General features: G+C 43.7%; 1 protein-coding gene across 2 annotated transcripts; it reads left to right on the top strand.

Moving 5' to 3' along the window:
* Window positions 1-1646: 1646 nt before the first annotated feature.
* Window positions 1647-22260, top strand: ACOX1 (acyl-CoA oxidase 1). Of its 2 annotated transcripts, XM_062505996.1 has the most exons (14): window positions 1647-1761; window positions 2769-2928; window positions 11355-11515; window positions 13242-13349; window positions 13847-13966; window positions 15123-15238; window positions 15423-15592; window positions 15895-16057; window positions 16736-16926; window positions 17503-17682; window positions 18381-18486; window positions 18572-18715; window positions 19515-19721; window positions 20676-22260. In XM_062505996.1, exons 1-14 carry the CDS (start codon window positions 1647-1649, stop codon window positions 20724-20726), a joined length of 1992 nt encoding a protein of 663 aa, XP_062361980.1. In that variant the 3' UTR covers window positions 20727-22260. The 2 variants fall into 2 exon arrangements, 1 of the variants encoding a protein (XP_062361980.1); XR_009933826.1 differs by lacking the exons at window positions 1647-1761; window positions 2769-2928 and having other exon boundaries at window positions 11059-11515; window positions 18572-18701.
* The last annotated feature ends 6 nt before the right edge of the window (window positions 22261-22266 follow it).

A 22266-nucleotide genomic window follows, 5' to 3' on the forward strand; every position in this document is an offset into this window, starting at 1 on the left:
CCCAGGTTATAGATGAGTTGAGAACATGGGGATAACAGTGACTGAGCAGTTCAGAGAATTTGAGGGACTGAGATGCAGGAATAGCCTCAGCTGCTGGGGTTGACAGAGTACTAGCAGCAAGATTTAAGGAATGATCCCGAGCCTGTTCTCTTACTGCAGCATAAAAACTTCCGGCAGTGTCAGATCCTGCAGTTGGGGAACAACAAATTGGATCCAAGCCAACCTGTTTTTTTTTTTTTCAGAAGTCTAGTGGGGTTTAGCAGACAGCCATGAGTGAGAAGGATTAATTCCAAGACAAGGCTCAGGTGGGACTTTCTGGGAGCTCCTGAGGTAGAGCAGGGCTGGCACAGGCAAGTCAGCCACAGCACAGAGAAAATCAGGAATGCAAAGCAGCTTCAGCGAAGTTCTGATCCTGCCCAGTCAATGTCATAGCCAGGCTCCTGGCTGTGCCCTGAAGGGGATTTTTTCTGCATAATCTTCCCTCTGATCTCCCTTGCAGTCTGCCTTTGGAGTATTTCCATGCTTCATTTACAGCTTTTCTCTTCTTTCTTTTATCTCTCTGGGAGGGAACTTAAGAGCTGCACAACAGCCCAGGCAGGGACTCCTGCCACTGACTAGTGGGTCAATTGCTGGGTGTTCAGGACCCCCGATACTGATTACTCAGCAGAAGGAACACTGAGCTGACACACACGCTGTGCCTTTAATGCTTGGTGTCCCTTGCCCAGCCCATGCATTGCGCACGGGGTTGCAACCTTGCAAAATGCCCCATGGAGGACTCCGTGGGAGGCTGCCGAAACCAGGGCGATCCTGGCTTACCCCGTCCCTGCACATGCCTCTCTCTCTTTCTGCTGCACCACAGCCCCGTGCCAGGCTGTGGACACCCAGAGCGTGCTGAAAAACCCCTCTGGCAGGGTCCCAACGTGGGCCCCAGAGGTGAAAATCCGCATCCCCTCCCTTGCAGCTCCGTGCTTCCACGCCGTACCTAACATTTAATAAGCAGGGTCAATTCTGCACCTCCAGAAGGGCAAAGCCTGTCCTGTACTGTTCGGGTTTTGCTCCTGAATCGCACTGTGCAGCAAGGTAGATCAGCCAGGGATGCAAGACGCTCACTGTGCATTTAATGCACTTTTTAATGTACAGAGTCATTTAGGTTGCAAAAGCTATACACCAATCGCCACATACCCTGTGCCCACCCAATGTGCTACCTAATGCATGAGCAACCTCCACTGCAGGACCTTGCAGGGAGATTTATAGCAGACCGAGCCCCAAGCACAGCCCTTTACACGCAGATCCAGAGCACTATCCAACACGTATTTAACGCCTATCCAACAGCATTTAAGCTGTTTATATAACTAACTACTCCATGCCGATGCCCCACGTGCCGAGCCCTCTCCCGGCGCTGCTCTGTGCACATCACAGCGCGATTCAAAACACCGCTCCCAGCACGATTGAAGGGGCGCTCACCGTTCCGCCATCGCGTCCCGCGGGAAAGGCGAGCACGGGGGAGGAGCCCACGTGGTCAGGAACCACGTGGCGTCGCGGGAGTGACGTCACGGGGGTGGTGCCGGCGCGGGGGGTCGGGATCGGGATCAGGATCGGGATCAGGATTAGGATTAGGATTAAGATCAGGTAGGGCCGCTGCCGCGATGTCGGTGAACGCGGACCTGCGGAGGGAGCGCGCCGCCGCCACCTTCCAGCCGGAGCTGCTCACCCACATCCTGGACGGCGGCCCTGAGCGCACTCGCCGCCGCAAGGAGATCGGTGAGGGAGGGCCCGGGCCGTGGGGACGGGGAGAGACAGCCCCGGTCAGGGCTCGGAGGGTGGGAAGGGAGGAGCTGCGTGGTGCTGGAGACCCAGGGGGTACCTGCGGGGTGAGGGAGAGCGGGGCACAGCGCGGGGGTAGCGGGGTGAGGAGCCTCGGGGAGGTGAGGGATGACGAAGTTGTGAGGCGGTCGTGGGGCGGGAGAGGGTGTGGAGGAGCTTTTGTGGAGCGAGAAGACCCCAAAGAGAGGAGAAAGCTGTGAGGAGAGAGTTTGCGGGTGGGGGGTCAGCGTAAAGGCAGTTAGAGAGGAACTGGAGCTGCCTTGCGTCCCTGGTCCCCCACTTTTCCCCAGAAAGGATTTAGGGTGGCCCTGATACAGCAGTGTCCTTTTACTTTTTTGTTTCTCCTTCCTCCAAAGGGTCAGAGGCAGCTTTCCATGGGCATTTCTCATGGGCTCCGTCCCCTCCTTTTTCCTTCCTAGTATGCTCTTGCCCAACAGTACTAATGTCATCTGTTTGTCACCTGGCACGACGTGGTTATGAGAGATTAATGAGCTACTTCCAGTCTGTTCCCTGGGCTGGGACTGACAGAGGCTGGTGTTGTGAAACTTCTGTGCCAAAGTGGGGGACACACAAAGCCTGTGGTCTCTGGGCACCTTGTTTTCCATCTGGCACAGTGGGAATAATAACTGTGTCCTGCTGGATTTGCGTGGGGATCAGAGTTCACCAGGCTGCCTGAGGGGCCTGCAGGTCTTACATCAGTGAATTGCCCTCCTGCCAAGTCCAGAGTGCTTTAAACTGTAAATGAGGTTTATATGTGGAATAAGAGTGCCAGCAGTTGAGCTCGCAAAGAGCTTTGATTTCTTATTTTATTAACTTCTAATTTTATTTTCAATTTTCTGATACCTCTGTCTTGAGGTAGAACAGGTAAAATGGTGGGTCGTTGCTCACCCCCTGCTGAGGTTTGTGGAAACTGAGCTTGTTTTCCTCTTCTGTTCTGTCCCCAGAGGCCTTAGTTCTTAATGACCCTGACTTCCAGCATGAGGATTTGAACTTCCTGTCCCGTAGCCAGCGCTATGAACAAGCCATCAGGAAGAGTTCCTTGATGGTGTTGAAGCTAAGGGAATATGGAATTGCAGATCCTGAGGAGATCTACTGGTTTAAAAGGTACCTAAAAAGATCCAGAATTTGCTTCTTGTACTTCAGTCATCACCAAGGGTGCTAGGGTTGTGCTTTTTTTCTATGTTTGTTGTCTAAAGGAAGCTCAAGACCTGTATAAAAGCCCACTCAAGTCTGACTTCAGTGAATGTCACATGAAGCCCTGAATTCCTGAATGTTGTATTTTCTTATTTTTTTTAAGCACAAATGCAACATTCACAATTATATCCTGTTCTCTATGTGTGGTGCAGAAACTGAAAAGCAGAACTTGAAGTCAGACTTTTTTTTTCCCCAAAATGAATAAAATTTATGCTGAATTACTTTGAATCTGAATAGATCTGATCAGTTTGGGACTTCTAAGCTTCTAATGAAATCTCTAAAAGCTGATTACTTCACTTTGCACTTAGACCCAATAAAGTCACATTGCAGGGATACTTGAAAATGTTCCAACATGGCTTATAAGTTCTTGTTTGTCATTGTCTGTTCTGTGTCCCTCCTCTAAGCTCCTGGTGCTACAGAAGTTCTCTTTGACCCAGTGGCTTTTTGTTCTATCTGACCTTTGGTTTCTCTGATAGTACCACCTTTGGATCAAGTTAATGAAAATAAGACTATCTTTACATCTGAGTTTTCATTCCTTCCAGAAGGAATTAGAGCTCAGTTCCTGATTTTGATGCATTTCTTCCCCTAATTCTGTTAAACTCTTTCTGATTTAAGCAAACAAAGCTGGTAACAGAGAGGTTACAGACCTAGAAATCTGTTGTAATCCCATGGATATATCTTCTGGCACATTAAATAATGAACCACAAGCCCCTTCTGATTGGTTTTGTAGAAAAGTTGTCATGGGCCCCAGGGCATCACCATTAGCAATAGGAAATTGAAATCATCTTGTCCACTGTGGTTTTACTTTCAGAGAAACTGGTCTGCACTGACCTGTGTCATGAAAGTTCTTGTGGAAATAAAGTAAATAATGTGAAAATTATCATTGGTGGACAGTGATAACAGGGAACAAGTTCAGTGAGAGTAGTGGATTATTCAGGTGCTGCACAGCCAAAGTTAATCATTATTTTTTTTTCCCTGCACAAGGTTTATTGAAAGTGACAGGGAAGTTTCTTCAGTTGTTTATTTCTGTAGAGAAAATTCAGCAAAGTCTATCCAATCTATCAGATGGAAAATTTCAACAAATTTTCTGTCTTTTTGTGCATTAATGACAATATTGTATAAAAACAAACTTTTCTGAAGTAGTCAAGTGAGAGATTCTAGTTTTGTCTTTCCATAAACTTACATTGGAGTCAGCAATTCTTAAATGGATGTAAGTGTAACATTTCATACAGATATCAAATAGTACCTCCATATCTAACGTGACATGAATGGTCAGGTGTGACTAGTCAGAATTCAAAGTCCAAAACCAACTGAAAGGCTTCTTTTTTCCAAGGTAAAATCTAATTGCAGCCATTCAGGATTTCAAAATATTATTTCAGTTACTGTAGACTGACTGTATTTGCCATTTTTTATTTATTTTATATACCATATTTAGTCTGTAATAACATGCAACAGAATGAAGAGCAGTGCATAAATTTATTGCCTGCAGGTGAAGTGTGTTTGCTCTGAGAACTGTACACTGTTAATATTCTGAAATGTCTTCTTTATTACAATGTGTGGTGTTGGCAAGGGAGGATGTGGGCTTGCTGCTGCCTAAAAATTGATGAAATAAAGGATTGTTTTGTCATCCTTTGATTTCATTTGCATTTTAACATCTGTCCCCACTTTCCCATCTGTTGTGTTAAATATTTTTTAAATTTGGTGAACTGCACCCAACTGACAAAATTATGTTTATTTCTGCCCCATATCCAAACATGCTAATTGGTGCTAACTGGAAGTGGCTTCATTAGTGTAAAAGCTGACCTGGAGAAAGTGTGTTTGGGCTTATTCATTTTTCCAAACTGAAAACTGAATGGATATAGTGTTGCAACATGCCTCAAATGAAATTTATGAAATAGACTGACTCCTTTGATTCAGACCTCATTTTCTGTTACTGTGATTGACATTTCTACTTAGGGAAGTTTAAGAAATTTTGTCAGTTATCCCCAAAAGGCAGGGACAGATTTACATATGCAATTTGGAAGCATTTTTCCTGTAGCTTTCCTAAAGTGCCAGAACATCTCTAGGTAGCTTTGCACATGACTCACCAACTTTATAGCTTGATTTATGAATAGGTGAGGAGAAATGCTGCTTCCTTCACTGCCCTGAAGATATACTTAAACAATTGCTGCTGCTGCTGTGACATGTCCAAGTGAATGCTTCTCCTTCCTGTTTCCAAAGGGCTTTGTTGGACTCCAAATCATGAAGATCTATTAAATATACTTAATTCCTTTTCATGTAGTAATTCTTCGATGTCCACACTGCAGTTGCAGCTGTTGTGACTACAGCTTTGAAGGCCATCAGCCTAAAAGTGCCAGTATTTCAGATTTCTTTTAAAGTCTAACTGCATTAAAATGTAAGTCAGCAGAAAAATGGGAAATGTTTCTGGTGTAATGCTCCAGTGCTCTTGGAAGAGAGCAAGCTGCTCAGTTTTAATTCACCTTCAACTTTAATTAATCTTCATTGAGGAAAATGGGATTAAACAAAGAAGTGAAAAACAATTGAGACAAACTGGGTCATGGAAGAAGAGAAGATCTGAGAGCTGCTGGTCACCAGATGATTCCTGTGTTCATGAGCATTGCATGAGTGCACTTTTCTCTGTTGGAATTTGTTCTTACATCTCTAAATTCGGACCTAGAGTAGCTTTGAGCAAATCAGTGTAGAAAAACTCTGCTATGGACCCTACTTGCCACTGCCAAATTAACGCAGGGTGGATGAGTCTAGCTTGATTTTACATTGATACAGCTGGAACAGGAGCTTACTGCCATAGCAGTTGTTAGCTCTGAAGCCCACTTAGCACAGCTCAAACACAGCTGCTGCTCCTTCTCCACTGGGGTGACCCTTTGTGCTTGTCCTTGAGTTACTTCAAGAACTGCACAAAACAGAGAAGTTTACACACATACTAATGTAAAATAAATGTCCCTGTTCTGTGACCCACTTCTGCAGCCTGACAATGGCTTTGCAGTTGTTCCTGTAGCTTTGGAGCCTCTGAACACACAGACTTTGCTTCTGTTGTCCTCTGTGCACTATGAGACAGTGACACGCCTGTCACATAAGTGGCTTTTACTGTGTGGGTGGCACTGGTAGCTGTGAAATCTGGGAAGATCTGTATTGCCAAAGCACATATTACAGCAGAGCCTTCTCCTGGAAGTGGATTTGGAGCTGCAGCCCCATTGTGACACTGGCCATTGTAGCAAGGCTGACCTCAGAGCAGCTGGTCATTGATCAGATGGTCACTGCTGCCATCAGTCTTGATGGAGCAGAGTATTTGAATAGTTACGCACTGCAGCCTTTGGAGAACAGTCAGTCCAGGTGCTGGGAGTGTTGAAATTGTGATGGGAAGCAGTAAGAGTCCAAAGAAAGAAAAAGAAGGGAGGAAAACCTGTTGTTCCTCCATTCACAGCTGGTACCTCTTCTGTTTGCCCTGTGTCTTGAGGAGAGCAGGATTCTCTCTCATTGTCATTCAAGTTGTTAAAAGGCACATTAAGGAAATTCTAAATCTCCAGTGTGGAGTATGCAGAAATGAGCAGTTTCTGCTGTAATTTGATTTTCAGCTTAGTTAATGCAAGAAGCTGTAAAAATGCTGCACGATTGGCTGCTGAAACATCATGACTTTCTGACACAGGGGCTTTAAAGCATCCACTTGCAAGATGTCTGTTGTCTTCCTGCTGTCAGAGAAGCTGATAGTTAAACATGAGATATCTGGCACTTGTGGTTAAACTTCCTCATAGGCAGTGAAAGTTGTTGGTGTGACCTTTCAGAAGATTTCTGGGATTTTTTTTTTCCTGGAGCATTACCTTCAAAGAAGCAGTGGCTGACTTGATTTTTTGGACAGCAAAGTGTGGGCTGCACATTTTTCTCAAGTTCTTTCAATGACTGCTGAAAATAAGCAACAACCTATTCAAGCTCTCCCCAAGCTATCCTGAAGCTTTATGTTCCGAAGTCAGCACTCATTTTCTCTCTGTAGATTTGTCCTTTTTGGGCCCAGGGAGTAGGTGCACAATAATTGAATAATTGTGCTGTAGGCAGTGAGGAAGAAAAGGGTGTTGCTGTTGTCTATAGGTCCTGGACTAAAAGAATGACCCACTTAGGAAACCACAAGAGTGTTGGAAAGTTCTCTCTTGCTGTCCTTGCAGCATTTTTTTAGCCCTTGGTCACTCTCAAAGCATCAGCTTTGGTAACGTGCTGCTGTAGTCAAGAGAGTATGTTTTGGTGAAAGAACTGTGTGCCTCAATTGCAGGGACTTCAGACACTGTACCTGCACCCACATCAGCTTAAAGCACAGTTAATACATTAATCACCAGCATTAGATTGCTTGATTACAGTAGTTTTGGTCCTGGAAAAATCCATGGCTCATTTAGTCTTGTTCATTTATAGCAGGCAGTGTGCAGTTCAGTGGTGCTTTTTTCTCTCACTCTAAGGCTGGTTTTCACATCTTCTACAGGACCTGCTGTTAAATTATCAGTTATTTACACTATGCATGGTGCAAAATGCCAGTCACGAATGCTGCTATAATTGACAAGTTATGTGCAGGACATTCCCTATGGTATTTACACAGAGGGCTCATTTTTTCCTTCTCTTTCTTAGAGTTTAGATGGAATAAACATTTGTGTACAGTAGATTGAAGATGAAGAAACTGTTCAAGCTGCAGAAGGGAAGGTGTTTTAATTGAGAATATACTTTGCCTGCGATTGTGGCTACTAGATTATTAGAATTTTCTTTCATGAAGTAACTTCTGCTTTGATGAAGCACACCTAAAATGTCTGTTTTTTCTTTCCATTCCCTTCAGCGCTGGACTGTAATGGTAATTTTAATTGAAGGTGAGTTCCAGATCTCACAACTGATAGAAGAGCTGTTCCAAAAAGAACTCACTCACCAAAGAAACATTTTCATTTTTAATGCATATTTCTCCTAACTAATAATGGCCTCGATGTAGGCTACCAGCAGCACTGGGATTTATTCCCACAAAGCCTGAGAGATGGGGGAGAAAATAATTTGGTTTTCATTTCTTTTTTAGCTTCAAGTTCCTAATGAACCTTTGTAGAGTAATATTTTTTCCAGTTACATAGCAACAGCAGGATTCATGGGGTGAAGAAGATGCCTGGAAGAAACATCTGTTTCCCCACTAGCATTGCTTCTGATGTCTCCACATTTGGAGCTTGCTTGTGGGACCAAAAAAAAAAGGTTGAATGAGGCAAAGAGATTATTTATTTTATGCTCCAGTTGGAGAAAAGCCTTTCAGGTTCATGGTAACAGTAAGACTGAGATTCAGATCCCTCTATTTCTCTCCTGTAGAATATGCTTGGGCAATTATCCTGAACCTTTGGGTCTCCACTTCAGCATGTTTCACAAAACCATAGAGACCCAAACGACTGCTGCTCAGAAGGAGAAGTGGCTGCCCCTGGTCCGTGGAGTCAAGATAATTGGCACCTACGCCCAAACCGAAATGGGACATGGTTAGTTCCCTGCAGGGATCAATGGGTAACCTCTTTTTCTAACTCCAGTGTGTAAATTGTTAATGTTCCCTGGGTCAGTCTAAAGGGGGAAAGGTAAAATTCCTCAGTTAATGGTTGATGTCTCTAGCCAGACAGCTGCCTCATTTCACATCCTGACAATCCCAGGATTCCTTTTGGTCTTTTCCAGAATGCACCTCTTAGCTGATCTCTGCATTGGTAGTTGTTACCTTTGGTTTGAAATGAGGAGGTTGTTCTAAGCCCTGAGAGTCTGAGTTTCACTTGAACCAGTTGGAACGTGTCAGTGAACAGTACTGTGGTTTTTACTTTTCCCTGATTTTGGGACATGTATGCCAGAGCCCTCAGTGCATTGCTGGCCTGCAGAAACAAGTCAGGAGCATTCCTATAGGAGCAGTGGAGCACTTGGAGATTGTGAGTTTTGGGTTGAAAGTCAGGTATGCTTTGCCCCAGGCACTTTCTTCCAGATGCTGCTCCACTGCAGCTGAAACAGCTTCCTGGAAAGGTCTTGTTTACAAAGAGAAAAAACCATCTTATTCCTGCTGTTGTTGAAAGCAACTTTCACTACTTCAAATGGAAAAACATTTAACGAATCAAAAAAACCACTGTTAAATACCAGCAAGAATAGTTTACAAGCAAGGACTCCAGTGCTTGTGCTGGCATCTGAAGTGGGAAAGCCTGAGGTGTCAAGTCTGGACACTGCTGGATGGCAATGCCAGCTACCTGGTTGTTCAGTTACAGCTGCTGAAATATTTGTAGAAGACTCAGTGGAAGAAATCCTGTCCTCTGTCCTGCTCAACAAACCCAGCTCAACACCAGAAGCTGAGAGATAACTGGATGGCAACAATCAGTGCCTGCTGGCCTTATTTGCTTTCTCACACCAGCTGCTTGAAATCAGTCACATCCACACTGCAGTGATTGGTTTTACTTCTGATTTCACATTAGATCATTGCACTTTCTTGCCTGGTGACGGTTGATTTCCTTACAGTTCTCATGTTGCTTCATGGTTAAATTGGCACTTTGACACTAAATGGAGCTAATAGAGTGAAGTAGATATACTTTCTATGCTGAATAATTAAAATGCAAACATTTGGCATTCCTGCTGTGAATGTTGAGTATCTGATATTTCATCAGTGAAGCTGCTGCAGTAATTGTTACTGATTTTGCTTAATTTAATCCTGATGTTTAAAATCTGGTGATGGGGTAACAGACCTCTGGATTATCGAATTGAACTCTGTCCTGGATGGGTAGTTACTTAGTTTTATCTTGGTGACTATGTGTGTGATAGTCTGTGTTGATTTTAACCTGTTTCATAGTAAAGAAGTCTCTCTCCCCCCCCCCAAAAAAAAACAAAACAAAAAGAGAGACAAAAAACACAAATAGCACAGGGCTGAAAATTGAACAAGAAGGAGCAGTGAAAAAGTGAAAATAATGTGCTGTCTTTATCTGGTTTATAACTACTGCTGGTAAATAAGGTTGTTGGTTTTTGTTTGGTTTGGTTTGGTTTTTTTTTCACTCTTTGGCTGTCAGATGTGTACTTCTCACCAGTACTGAACTCAGTTAAAATCTGGTATTCCTGGTTGTAGAAGTCTGAGAATATCAAAAAACAGTTCTTGGGAATCCCTAGGGACAGAACTAGTTCATATTAATATGTATTTAGAGAACACAAGGATGCATTATTCCCACTTTGCTAAGAATGTCAGATGAGTTTGAGCCAAGCTCAGACCAATTCTCTTTCTGTAATATATATAATTTAAATATGTGTATATATATATATATATTCCTGTTAAAGTCCAATTAAATTTATTTCATACATAAATGAGCCAGATGGAGGTACTGGTCCTCAATCTGTCTCCACTATTTTAATACTCAAAGGTGTCAATATTTTAAGATTTAATGGTGAATTAATTCTTTTTATTGAAAAACTTAATGGACCACTTAATTACCTCACAGTGATGTTTGACAGAGCGTGGAAAAAAAGTAATTCTAATGAAATATGTTTAATTGGAGATAATTTGTGCTGGTGATTTGTGGATTGAAAAATGTTGGCTTTCTTCCCAAGTTGTTCATGTTCACTGCTTTGACTTACACATACAGAGCACTGTCCTTTTAAGAAAGTTTTTTAAAATAGCACAAGTTGAAGGGAATTGATTTGAAATGCCACGTACACTAATTATGTCTGAGATTTAATTTTAAAAAAAAATAGAGTAAATAGTGCAGCCAGTTAGGATTTACCTTTTTTAAAAAAAAAAAATAAGTTCCTTGAAAACATAACTTGTTCAGCTGAAAAAACCTGGGATTTCCACCAGGTTCTTCCTTTAAAACATGGCCAAAAATTATATATATATATATATATATATATATATATATATATATATATATATGTATGTATGGACTTCCTATATTTGGTTGAAGCACACATCACATTTCCAACAAACTGACATTCTCAGCTGGCTGCCTCAGCCCATTGAACTTAGAGATGCTCTGATGTTCAAACCAGAAGGCCTGGTCCATCTTTTGGTTTGGATTAATCTGTAGTCAATCATAGTGCATCAAAAATAGGGGAATGTCAGAGATGCACTTTCTGCATAATTACAAAGAAATGCGTTGCAGCATGTTTATTTCAAAGTGAGTGCAATTTGTTACTCGGGCCTGAGAAAAGGACAGTGCTCTGGCTTTCTAAAATACACACTGAATTCTGATTGACACATGAATCACTTTTTTTTTTCTTTTTGTCTCTTCCTGAATCTCCACCATGAATCCTCATGCTTGCTTCCCTCCCGTAACATTCCCTTCACGCTCCCATCCCATGACAATTCTTCACAGCTTTGTTCACCGTGGACGGCCTGAACCTCTGGACCTTCACCTGGGCATGTTCCTCCCCACTCTTCTCACCCAGGCCACCCCAGAGCAGCAGGATCGCTTCTTCATGCCTGCCTGGAACCTGGAGATCATTGGCACTTATGCCCAGACTGAAATGGGCCATGGTACAGTACATTCAGTAAATGCTCTTTTAAAGAATGGCTTTGTGTACAGAGGATTCCTGTGCCTGGGAAGAACGCTCTGTGTGTATCCCACAGTTTTACACATACAGCTGTGGTTGTAGGGAAAAGTGGACAGCCTCTAGAAGGGTTAGTAGAGCATTATGCCATGTGCTGCTTCCCTCTCTTCCTCTGAAGGGAGGGTTTGATGTATGTAGCTCTATAAATGAGCACCTGGCTGCTCCTTGTGCATTCAGACCACTACCATTACTGCCCATCACTGGTGCTGTCAGTTTGGTGGCATCTGTTCATTTTACACTTGCTGTTCTTTCCAGTTTGAGCTCTGCTTTGCTCTAATTAATGTTCACTGTAAAGACAGAAGGACAGAGCTTTGAGGTGGTGAAAGAGATGCCAAAAATTAAAAGTTGCTTGTTCACCTCAGGATTAATCTTGGATCAGATGGGTCAGGATTAACTTGATTCCAATGCTCATGTTCTCTGGGGAGCTTTTTCCCCTTAGTTCACTCCCATGTGTTCTTTTTAACTGACCATGAAATTATTTGGGTTTTTTGAGTTCTCTGTCTCAAGCTGACTTTGTTTTTTGTTGCTTTTCCTTTGATTTCAAGCTTTGAAATGGATTTTGATAACTCCAGCAGTATTGTGATTGCAACACTTCTAATTCAGGTTTCAAAGGGAGGATGTTCTGCCTTGGGAGACTTTAATTTTGGTCATCTCAGAGTTGCAGATGAGAATTATTTCCTAAAAATGAGCAGGATTCACCTTTATGTTGAAGGGAAATGTAGACATAATGAAGCATAAAGTAACTGCAAGTCTGAGGAGAATCTCTTGGAACTAGCAAGGTTTGAAGATCCTTTGCCAGCAGAGTAAGTCTGTTGAGCTGCCTGTGGAACTCTGCCATTACCTCCATGCTTTGGGAACGTGGTTGCTGCAAGGTGATCTCCTTTTTCCTGTTGGAGCTCTTGTCCTGCCCTGTCAGTCCAGACTCTCAGGAGTGTTCACAGATTGTCTAGTTTAAGCAAGTAGGCCTGGTGATTTTGGGAGTTTTTAAGGCATTCAGGGGCAGTGTCACTGCTCTGAGACAGGTGTGTGGGAAGTGAAGCATTGAGGGCAAAAGACAACGAGTGTTCCTGGAATTACCTTGGTCTTTTTGCAGTCTCTTCATCTACCTGCATCAGACCTGGCATACATACACCAGGTCTTAGAGCTGTCTTAGAGCTATGGATGATCTCTTCTGGGAGATCATCTTCTTCAACTGAGGAGAATGTAGGCTTGATGAGGGAATGAAGGTGATGGGCACTGTTTATTTCCTCTTGTGGCTGAGAACTGGATGGCTTTATTTTACAATTTTATCAGATTGCATTTTAGTGAAATTCAGGTGAGTGTATTCCTGTGGAACATTTCAACTGAGAAAGGGCTTCTGGTGTGTGATAGCAAAAAGGTGTCAGATTGGAGGTGCTTGGAAAACTAGTCTTAGACCACTGGAGAAAAAAATCAGTGTTTTCTGAGAATTGGCTCCCGGTCCCAGAATGTAGTCTGGCTCTCACTTGTTCTTTCTTAATTTGTTGATACGTAGCTTTCTGTATATATAGGCTAAAAGCAAAGTTAAAATTTAAGCATTACTACTGGAGTTCCACTTTCCATTGCCCAGTTCTGTCCTTGTCTCTGTTTTATGACTGACTTCCTGTCAAAACAATGTGTTTGCTTGTTTCCAGGGACTCATCTTCGGGGCCTGGAAACTACAGCCACTTATGACCCCTCTACACAGGAGTTCATCCTCAACAGCCCCACTGTTACCTCCATTAAGTGGTGGCCAGGTGGACGTAAGTGTGTCTAAATCTGGAAGTTGTATGGAGAAACTCAGGGAGGTGATGTCATGTGTGTTATATCTCCATCACACAGAGTGATGACTGAAATTTTATCCAAAGAGTTGGCTGAAAGCCAGTCACTCTTGCATAAACAGGTAGACTTATCAGAGACTGCTAAACAGTGTCTGTGTGCTTTGGACTGTTGCTCAGAACCTTTCAGACCGTGGAATTGGTGTAATTTTTGATTGCTTGTATCAAATTATTTATAGTTCCTTCAGCTTCACTGGCAGGTGTGCCAAGGACTTGGAGGTTTATAGTCAAGGAAATTGTGTTGTGCAACTTCCATTGACTTGAGCAACACTTTGTCACGGAGCTGTATGATTGGGGTGACATCCAGTGGGGTCAGTCTGGTTTTCTAGTGCATGATGTGATGAGGTTATCTCAGAAGAAAGACTCTGTGTGGCCGAGTGTGTCTGACTGTGTTTCTGTGCTCACTCTCACTCCTGTTGCAGTTGGGAAGACGTCGAACCACGCCATTGTTCTGGCTCAGCTCTACACCCAGGGCCAGTGCAAAGGCCTGCACGCCTTCATTGTCCCCATCCGGCAGCTGGGCACACATGAACCTCTGCCAGGTACAAATTCAAACTCGGGGAGTAGCTTCAGTTTGTTTCTCTCTGACTCTATACAGCTGCTGTGTCTTGTTAAAATCCATGGCTTATTTCATTAGCTGAATTCAGCTGGTAGATCACAGGGCTTAAATGAGTCTTTCTTATGACCGAACTACTAAATCATTTTTCCTACTGGGCCTTCTGTGTGAAATTTGGTTTGGGATTTGATTCTGCCCCTGTGAAGTTTAGTTTGGGATTTGGTTCTGCCCCAGTGTCTCCTAGCTGTGCATTCCATGAGCAGCACATCTTGCTTTCTGAAAGAGGAAGAAGAGCTTTCATCACTCTTTAGCTGGAAGAGAGCTGGATGAACTTTAGAGACAGCTCCTGCAGTGAGTGGATAGTAGGGCTGCATGGAAATGATGGAGATTCCCATGTTTTGATGTCCAGTTGTGGTTTAACTCACCAGGCAGCTAAACACACACAGCCATTCCCTCCATACAGAGGGATGGGAAAGATATATGCAAAAGGTAAAACTTGTAGGCTGAGATAAAGACAATCTAATAGGATAGAAAAGGAAGGGAAATTAATAATGATAGCAACAATAACAGCATATGCAGAACAATAACAGAATATGCAGAGCAAGTGATCACTATGTGATTGTTCAGCACCGGCTGACTGGTGCCCAGCAGTCCCTGAGCAGGAGGCTGTCATCCCCCCCAGCTGGCTTCACCCAGTTTTATTGTTCAGCATGATGCCACATGGTGGGGAATATCCCTTTATCCAGCTGGGATCAGCTGTCCTGGCTCTGTCTCCTGCCAGCTTCCTGTGTCCCCCCAGCCTCCTCACTGTTGGGGCAGTGTGGAAACTGAAAAGTCCTTGACCTGATACAAGTGCTGCTCAGCAACAACTGAACCATCAGTGTGTTATCGACATTGTTCTTGTGCTAAATCCAGAATACAGTACTGTACCAGCCACTGGGAAGATAATTTCGCTCTTATCCCAGACAAAACCAGGACACCACTTTTCCATAAAACAGATTAAGGTTCCTGTTAACTCTTACTCATATAACATTGCCAGGACTTGCTCGACAACTAAACAGTCTCCTTATTGGAGAAGGCTTGAATGTCTTGTGTGGTGTTTAGTTCCTGTTTCTTAATTCAAGTGACTTTGTCTGTGGCAGGTATTACAGTGGGTGACATTGGCCCCAAATTTGGCTATGATGAAATGGATAATGGCTACCTGAAAATGGACAACTTCCGAATTCCTCGGGAAAACATGCTGATGAAATATGCCCAGGTAAAGCAGTGAGTGTCAGCATCTGCTGTTAGAAATGGGCGAGCTGAGTGCTCCTGTGAGGTTGAGTGCAGAGTGGGTGGCTTGTAAATGCTGCTTGATGAATTTCGAGTGTGAGCATGTAAAAGGGAGGAAACTTCATTAATCAACAGGCTGTATATTTTTTTAATCTTTCATTTTTTGGCAGGTTGAACCAGATGGCACCTATGTGAAACCAGTCAGTGACAAGCTGACCTATGGGACCATGGTGTTCATCCGTTCCCTCATCGTGGGTGACTCTGCTCGCTCGCTGTCCCGGGCCTGCACCATCGCCATTCGCTACAGCGCCGTCAGACACCAGTCTGAGCTGAAGCCAGGGTGAGTGAAGGGAGACCCAGAGCAGCCTAAGCTGCTGGGGGAAAATTCTGAAGTACTGAGAGGAATGGGGGCTGTGGCTGATACTTGCTTCGGCACTCGGTATGGTTTCAAAACACTTTTTGTCCTGGGGAGTGCATAATCTTTCATTCTTGGAATGTCCTCCCCTGCCAGAGGCTTTTGCTGGATGGTCTTAGAGAATCTGGCTTGATATGGATGGTGAACATACTTAGAGTAGGGATAAATGGGATTTCTGCAGCAGTTTGCTATTGCTGACATGCTAACTCATCTGTGTTTTGCTCTAGGGAACCAGAACCCCAGATCCTGGATTATCAAACCCAGCAATACAAACTCTTTCCTCTCCTGGCAACAGCATATGCCTTCCATTTTGTGGGAGCCTACATAAAGCACACCTACCATCGTATCAATGAGGACATCAGCAAGGGGGACCTCAGTGAGCTGCCAGAGGTACTGTGTCCTCTGGAAACCAGAGTGTTGGTTGGATTTGTGTGAGGTTTCTTTACAGCATGGGAAAAGAAGCATTGAGCCTTTTTGGCTTTCACTTGTGAGATGTCTTCTACTTCTGTAGTTTCAGAAGCCCTCAAGTCTAATGTGTGCTGGTGACATTTATTTGCTCTATTCATTTAGCACTCTATAAAAAACATGGAGTCATGCACAGTGAGAAAGCTACTGGGAATATATTTTTATTCAAAAGATGCATTTCCAGGAATGATGGAGTACTGTTTGGGAGTAAAGATTGGTCTTGTGCTTGTGCTGTAACTTCTTAAATGTTCTTCCAGGTGCCTGGGGTAGAGTAGGTGTGTGGATCAAAGTATCAGTACTATACTGAGGGGTTAGAGTTGTAAAATACTAATTTTCTGTTAGGGTTTGTGACAATGAGTCTTGTACATAAAATGTGTAGGGGCAGAAGGAGTGGTGCACTTCAAAGAAGTCTTAGCATGTAAAAGGGTTTTCATATAAATACTTGGCTCAGGAAAGAGTTCCTTCAAGAAAAGCAAGACTGCGTAGAACAGCGCGAGAATGGTGTTGACTCTACTTTTTTCTTTTCTGGGAGTTGCAGTCCTTAACATGTATGTGTGCAAGCTAAGACTTGAAAATAAACCAGGCTTTGCTGTTGCCCCTCAGCTGCACGCCCTGACAGCGGGGCTGAAGGCGTTCACCTCATGGACTGCCAATTCTGGCATTGAGGAATGTCGGATGGCCTGTGGTGGGCATGGCTACTCCCGCTGCAGTGGCATTCCTGACATCTATGTCACCTTCACCCCATCTTGCACCTATGAGGGAGAGAACACTGTCATGATGCTGCAGACAGCCAGGTATGGGAGCTCCTCACGGGGATGTTCCAGCCTCTCTTCGTGGTCCTTGTGGCTAAAGTTGGTACTCAAAGGGTTAATTCAATTTCAGCTGTATCTCTGTAATTTTGAGCAGAGAAACAAGGCAGGCAGAATCTGCTATGCCAGCAAGGACAGTTGGAAGATAAGGGGGAGACATCTGGCTTAGGAATGCAGCTATAGCCAAAACAAGGACTGGATCTGGGAACTTGAGAAGGGTTTAATGATAATGAGTTAATTATAATATGCATGTAGTGACTGTATGTAAGCAGCACACTTGTAAAAAGTCACATGTACACAGGAAGGAGTTAGCCCCACGCAACTAGGCACCTGTAATAAATGATGCCCTCTTAACACTAAATTGGTGTTAAGGAGTCTTTTATTTGACAGATTTGCAGTGACTAAGTGATGAGAAGCACTGTCTGTATTTCCACAAAACTTGTGTCATGTTTCTGTCCCCTGCCCCATTTTTGACAGATAATTGTGTGCCTACAACTGTCCTTTCTGTCCATTCAAACAACTCATGAGTAAGAGCTGCCATCTACTGTCTCTTGTTTTCAGGTTCCTTATGAAAAGCTACACCCAGGTGACTTCTGGACAGCAGGTCACTGGCATGGTGTCCTACCTGAATGACCTCTCCAGGCAGCGCATCCAGCCCCAGCACGTGGCTGCCAGGACTGTCACTGTGAGGATCAACGACCCCACCAGCCTGGTGGAGGCTTACAAGTCACGTGCTGCCCGGTGAGCTCACACTGACTGGGCTGAGCCAAAAAAAAACTGGGTGAGGTGGTGATGCACTACTGCCCTGTTTGTGCTGGATTCTCGAGGCATGGCTGGCAAAGCTTTGATCCGCATGTTGCTTTCAGGAAGTGACACACTTTACTGGGTTGGGGCCAGGGTTAAGTGTTTTGAGGCTGTAGGAGGCTTCTCATAGCCTGGTTATTCTGCTTCCCATTCCTTTGGGATGTATCTTATTTATGTGTAAAGTATATTCAAACTTACAAATACCAAACTACTCAGAGATCTCTCTGGAGAGAAACAATCCTGATATTAAAATTCATTGTGAGGGAAGAGGGAGAGGGAGAGGGAGAGGGAGAGGGAGAGGGAGAGGGAGAGGGAGAGGGAGAGGGAGAGGGAGAGGGAGAGGGAGAGGGAGAGGGAGAGGGAGAGAAGAACAGACACCTACTTGTGAGTAGGTATGGAGGCACCACATGGGTGTCAGAAGTCCTCTTTCCCCTCTATAGCTGTTTTGTAGCTGCAGCAGTGATTAGTGGTGTTTTAGAGGCATAACTTACCACTCCAGTCACTGTCTTCACTCACGGCACATGAGAAGAATTCTGAGCTCATGTGCCATGACTGACATGGATGAATTCAGTGCATGTCATACTGTTAATGTGGTGTTCTTATGTAAACTCGTTTTTTTTCTTCATGTGAACCAGGCTTGTAGAATCTGCAGCAAAGAATCTGCAAGCTGAGCTGAGCCACAGAAGGAGCAAGGAGGATGCCTGGAACAGGACTTCTGTTGATCTTGTGCGGGCATCAGAGGTCAGTGATGTGCCTGCTGAAGAAATGTGCTGTGAGAGCTCCTCATCTTTCTGTGCCCCTGACTGACCCTGTTTGGTTTCTGCAGGCCCACTGTCACTATGTGGTAGTGAAGCTGTTCACAGCCAAGCTGGCCGAGGTCGGTGACGCCGCCGTGCGCGCGGTCCTGACCGACCTGTGCCTCCTGTACGCCCTGTTCGGCATCAGCAGGAACTCAGGTGATTTCCTGCAGGTTAGTGTCTTCCTCCAGCACTCCACATCTCTCTAGCCATGTTCACTGCTTGCAAACGTGCTTTAAATGCCAAGCTGTATGGATGTTGTAGGTGTAAGTTCTTGTCTGGTGGCTGCCAGAAGGTCATTAGCAGTGCAGGTCTAGAAGACTCTTGTTGGGTTTCCCTTGTCATAAATGGAAACCAGGCATGTGCCAAGGTTTAGCTGAAATGGTTTCCAGTTGGTGACCAGCTTCTGTGTGTTAAAAAACAAGGAATTAATAAAGGAGCTACAGTTAGGTGTGCTCCACAACTAATATCCCTCAAAGGGGATCTTGTGCTCCAAATTCTAACCCATCCTTCAATGAATGGATTTACATTGTCAGGCGTTGCTTTTCTTCTCTTCATTCTGTCACTTTGAGAATGCATTGTGCAGCAGTGTTTTGTTTGCTTTTCAAGCAGACATGGTATGTTTTGTCTTCCATTTTCCTTTTTGTTGCTTACTAAAAATTTCCCTGAAGCCAGGCACAATTTAATATCCTTATATGCATATTCTCCAAGAAAACTTGGTGCTTCGGTTAACTTACAAATACTCACAGAGTGAGTCTCCCACCCAGGATTAATAGCTGGGCAGTATGGAGGGCATCTCCTTCTGCTTGTGCACTGTGACAAATTGCCAATTTAATCATTTAGTGAAGAAAAAAAAAATCATTGGTGTTTCATGAACTGCTGCATTTTTATGTGGGGGGAAGTTGACTAGTGTGAGACCTTGGGGAAGGGAAGGATTTGTGACTTGTGTAATCCTGTTTTTTCCCTCTCAAGGCTGGTATCTTGACCAGTGCCCAAATAAGCCAAGTGAACCAACATGTGAAGGAGCTCCTGGCTGTCATTCGTCCCAATGCAGTGGCACTGGTGGACTCCTTTGACTTCCATGATGTCCATCTGGGGTCTGTGCTTGGCCGCTACGATGGCAACGTCTACGAGAACATGTTTGAGTGGGCAAAGAAATCCCCACTGAACAAAACACAGGTAAAGAAACCTCTTTTCTTTTTCTCATAAGCCCAGAGAAATAACTCAATTTAGGGTTATTAATTATGTTCTAGTGATCTCAGCAGGTAATTGAGGAAAGTGGGGAGAAAACTCACAAGTACTAATGGACCAAAACTAACAACCTACTTTTCAGTTTTCTCCCTGTAGTTTCTCTCCCACGTGTACCTTGCAGTCATCCCTGTGGCATCTCTTGGGTTCTCAGTTGAGGGAGGAAATGGTGCACTCCACAGAGAAACAACTGAATTATCTCAGCAAATTAAAAATCAATTATCACTTGCTGTTGATTCTGTTTAGTGACAGTATCTGTGGAAGCCTTGCTCATTTTCTGGCAAATCTTCCAGTCTTCAAACAGTAGCAGTGAGGGAGGAGAAAGTAAGTTGCTCCCCTGTAGTACTTAGATGTTAGATGTTGTATATCTAGCCTAGGATTGGAGCTGCAGCTGAGCTAAAATAAACTGAAGTGTCCTTGCTCCATTAGGCAGAATGGTAAATCCTGTCTCCTGGTGCTTTTATTTGAGGAGGGCAGACTGTATCTGCTACAATGGGCTGCCAGAGACTGCACCTGGAGTTAAATCCCACCACAACTTGCTCAGTGTTCTGTACTGCTGAAGTCAGTGGGGCTTAGGAGCTTCATTGCAGCCTCTTAGGAAGCCTGTACCAGTTTTCTTGTAATTAAAATGCCAAACAATTGTATGGATATAAATCTTACACTTCTTTATTAAAAAAAGAGGTAGTGGGCAGGCTGTTTTTTATATCCTCATGCTTTGTATCATGTAGACCCTGAAATACAGAAGTTATCTGTCTGTTCTTAAATCTCCAAAGTGCCTCTTGATTCAAATTTTCTTAGTAAACAAACATACTGCAAGATGTGAGGAGGTAAAAGTGTTTCAAAGATCAAAGCTGACTTTGTAACCACTGTCTTGCTGTCTTGCAGGTTCATGAATCTTTCCACAAACATCTGAAGCCAATGCAAGCCAAGCTGTGAAGCCTGCAGGTTTTTTTAAATGCACTCTTGCCCTACCCTGAAAATTGGGTGTTAGCATCCTTCCTTCAGGCACCTAAATCAAACATTTGAATCCTGTAGCTGTAGGACAGTGAATAATTGTAGCCTTTTTTTCCTCTTTTATAAATGGAGGAGGTGTTTGGGGAGAGTGTGTAGGGATTGATGGCTGTTTTTAAAGTGCAATTATAATGGTAAAATTAACCTTCTAAAAATCTGGGAAAGCTTTATGGATGTACACAAGGATTGCTTTTGTGAAGCTGCTAACTAGAGAGGAGTTCCTATCAACTGGAAAAGGTGGCAGAACTTTTCTACAAAGTAGCTGACAGCCCTCAGGCAGTAGCTTCTGGTGAGCAGTTATGTCCTCGCCTCAAAAAAAGCATCAGTGTCTTGATATATATTGATATATATATAATTTTTTTTTAAAGATTAGCCCCACCTCTTTCCTCCTTTGGCAAATGTTTGTGCTGTGTGAAGTGACCTGCAGAGCTCCGTGCATGTGAGTCTGTGTGTGGCACTGTTTTCCTGATGGATCTTGAAGTAAATACTCCTCCTTCTCTGAAGCTCTGCTTCAGGCATCCTTCCAGAATAAATCCTCGTGTTTCCTTTGGTTTCCTTCTTTCCACTGCCCCGCACAAACTCCTTTTCCTTTTGTACCAGCTCTTGGTTAATAGGAGGTCAAAGGAGAACACAGTGATGCTGCTCTGAGGATAAAAAACAACTCATAAGCTGGGTGCTGATGACAAATGTTCTGCCCCTGTTTTCACTCTTAGCATTTTCTAGCACTATCTCAAAGCACTTTACAAATGTTTCTATTTGATTTGGTGGGAAAAAAAAACACATGTACTGGTAAAAACTGGAAATTTGACCTGGAATGATGAAGCCAGTATTGGAGGGCAGAAATCAGTTGACCAACTTCCTTGGGTCTTCTGATTTTTCTGGGATGTTATCCTGTTTTTTTCAAGGCAATTGTCAAGAAAACGACAATCCCAAGTGAAGTGTCCAGACTTTTTTTTTTTTCCCCTACCCATGCATTTCCAAGGAGCTTTCTCTGATTTTCTTAACTTTGTCTCAATAACGACTTGGACCTTGCACAGTGCTGTGTGATTGAACAGGAAGAATTTAGCTTGGAAGAGAACGGCCTGCTGCCCAGGGAAATCGGTGCAACAGCTACAACCAAGTAAAATCATTGCTGCTTTTCCACACCAATAACTCTGTCCAGGAACCATCAAAACTCTTCACACTAGAGAAGGGCAGCTCTTGAGCTTAAAGTGATAAAAGGCTTCAGCATAAACCCAAATCCTGCACTTCTGAGGCAGCACCTGAGAAGCTGCTTCTCTGCAGCTTTGGTGTCTGTTAGTTTGTAATTTTGAATCAGTTTTCTGGCACTAACAATGATCAGACACAAGGTTTGGCTCCACGTGCAGTAGCTGAACAGAAAGAAATGTTTAATTTTAAATAAACTAATGAAACTTGCCTTGTGGCTCCTCAGTGTTTCAGGTCCCATGAAAGTTCAGGATGCCAG

The sequence above is a fragment of the Cinclus cinclus genome, chromosome 20 (assembly GCF_963662255.1).
Source record: "Cinclus cinclus chromosome 20, bCinCin1.1, whole genome shotgun sequence".
Classification (NCBI taxonomy): Eukaryota; Metazoa; Chordata; class Aves; order Passeriformes; family Cinclidae; genus Cinclus; species Cinclus cinclus.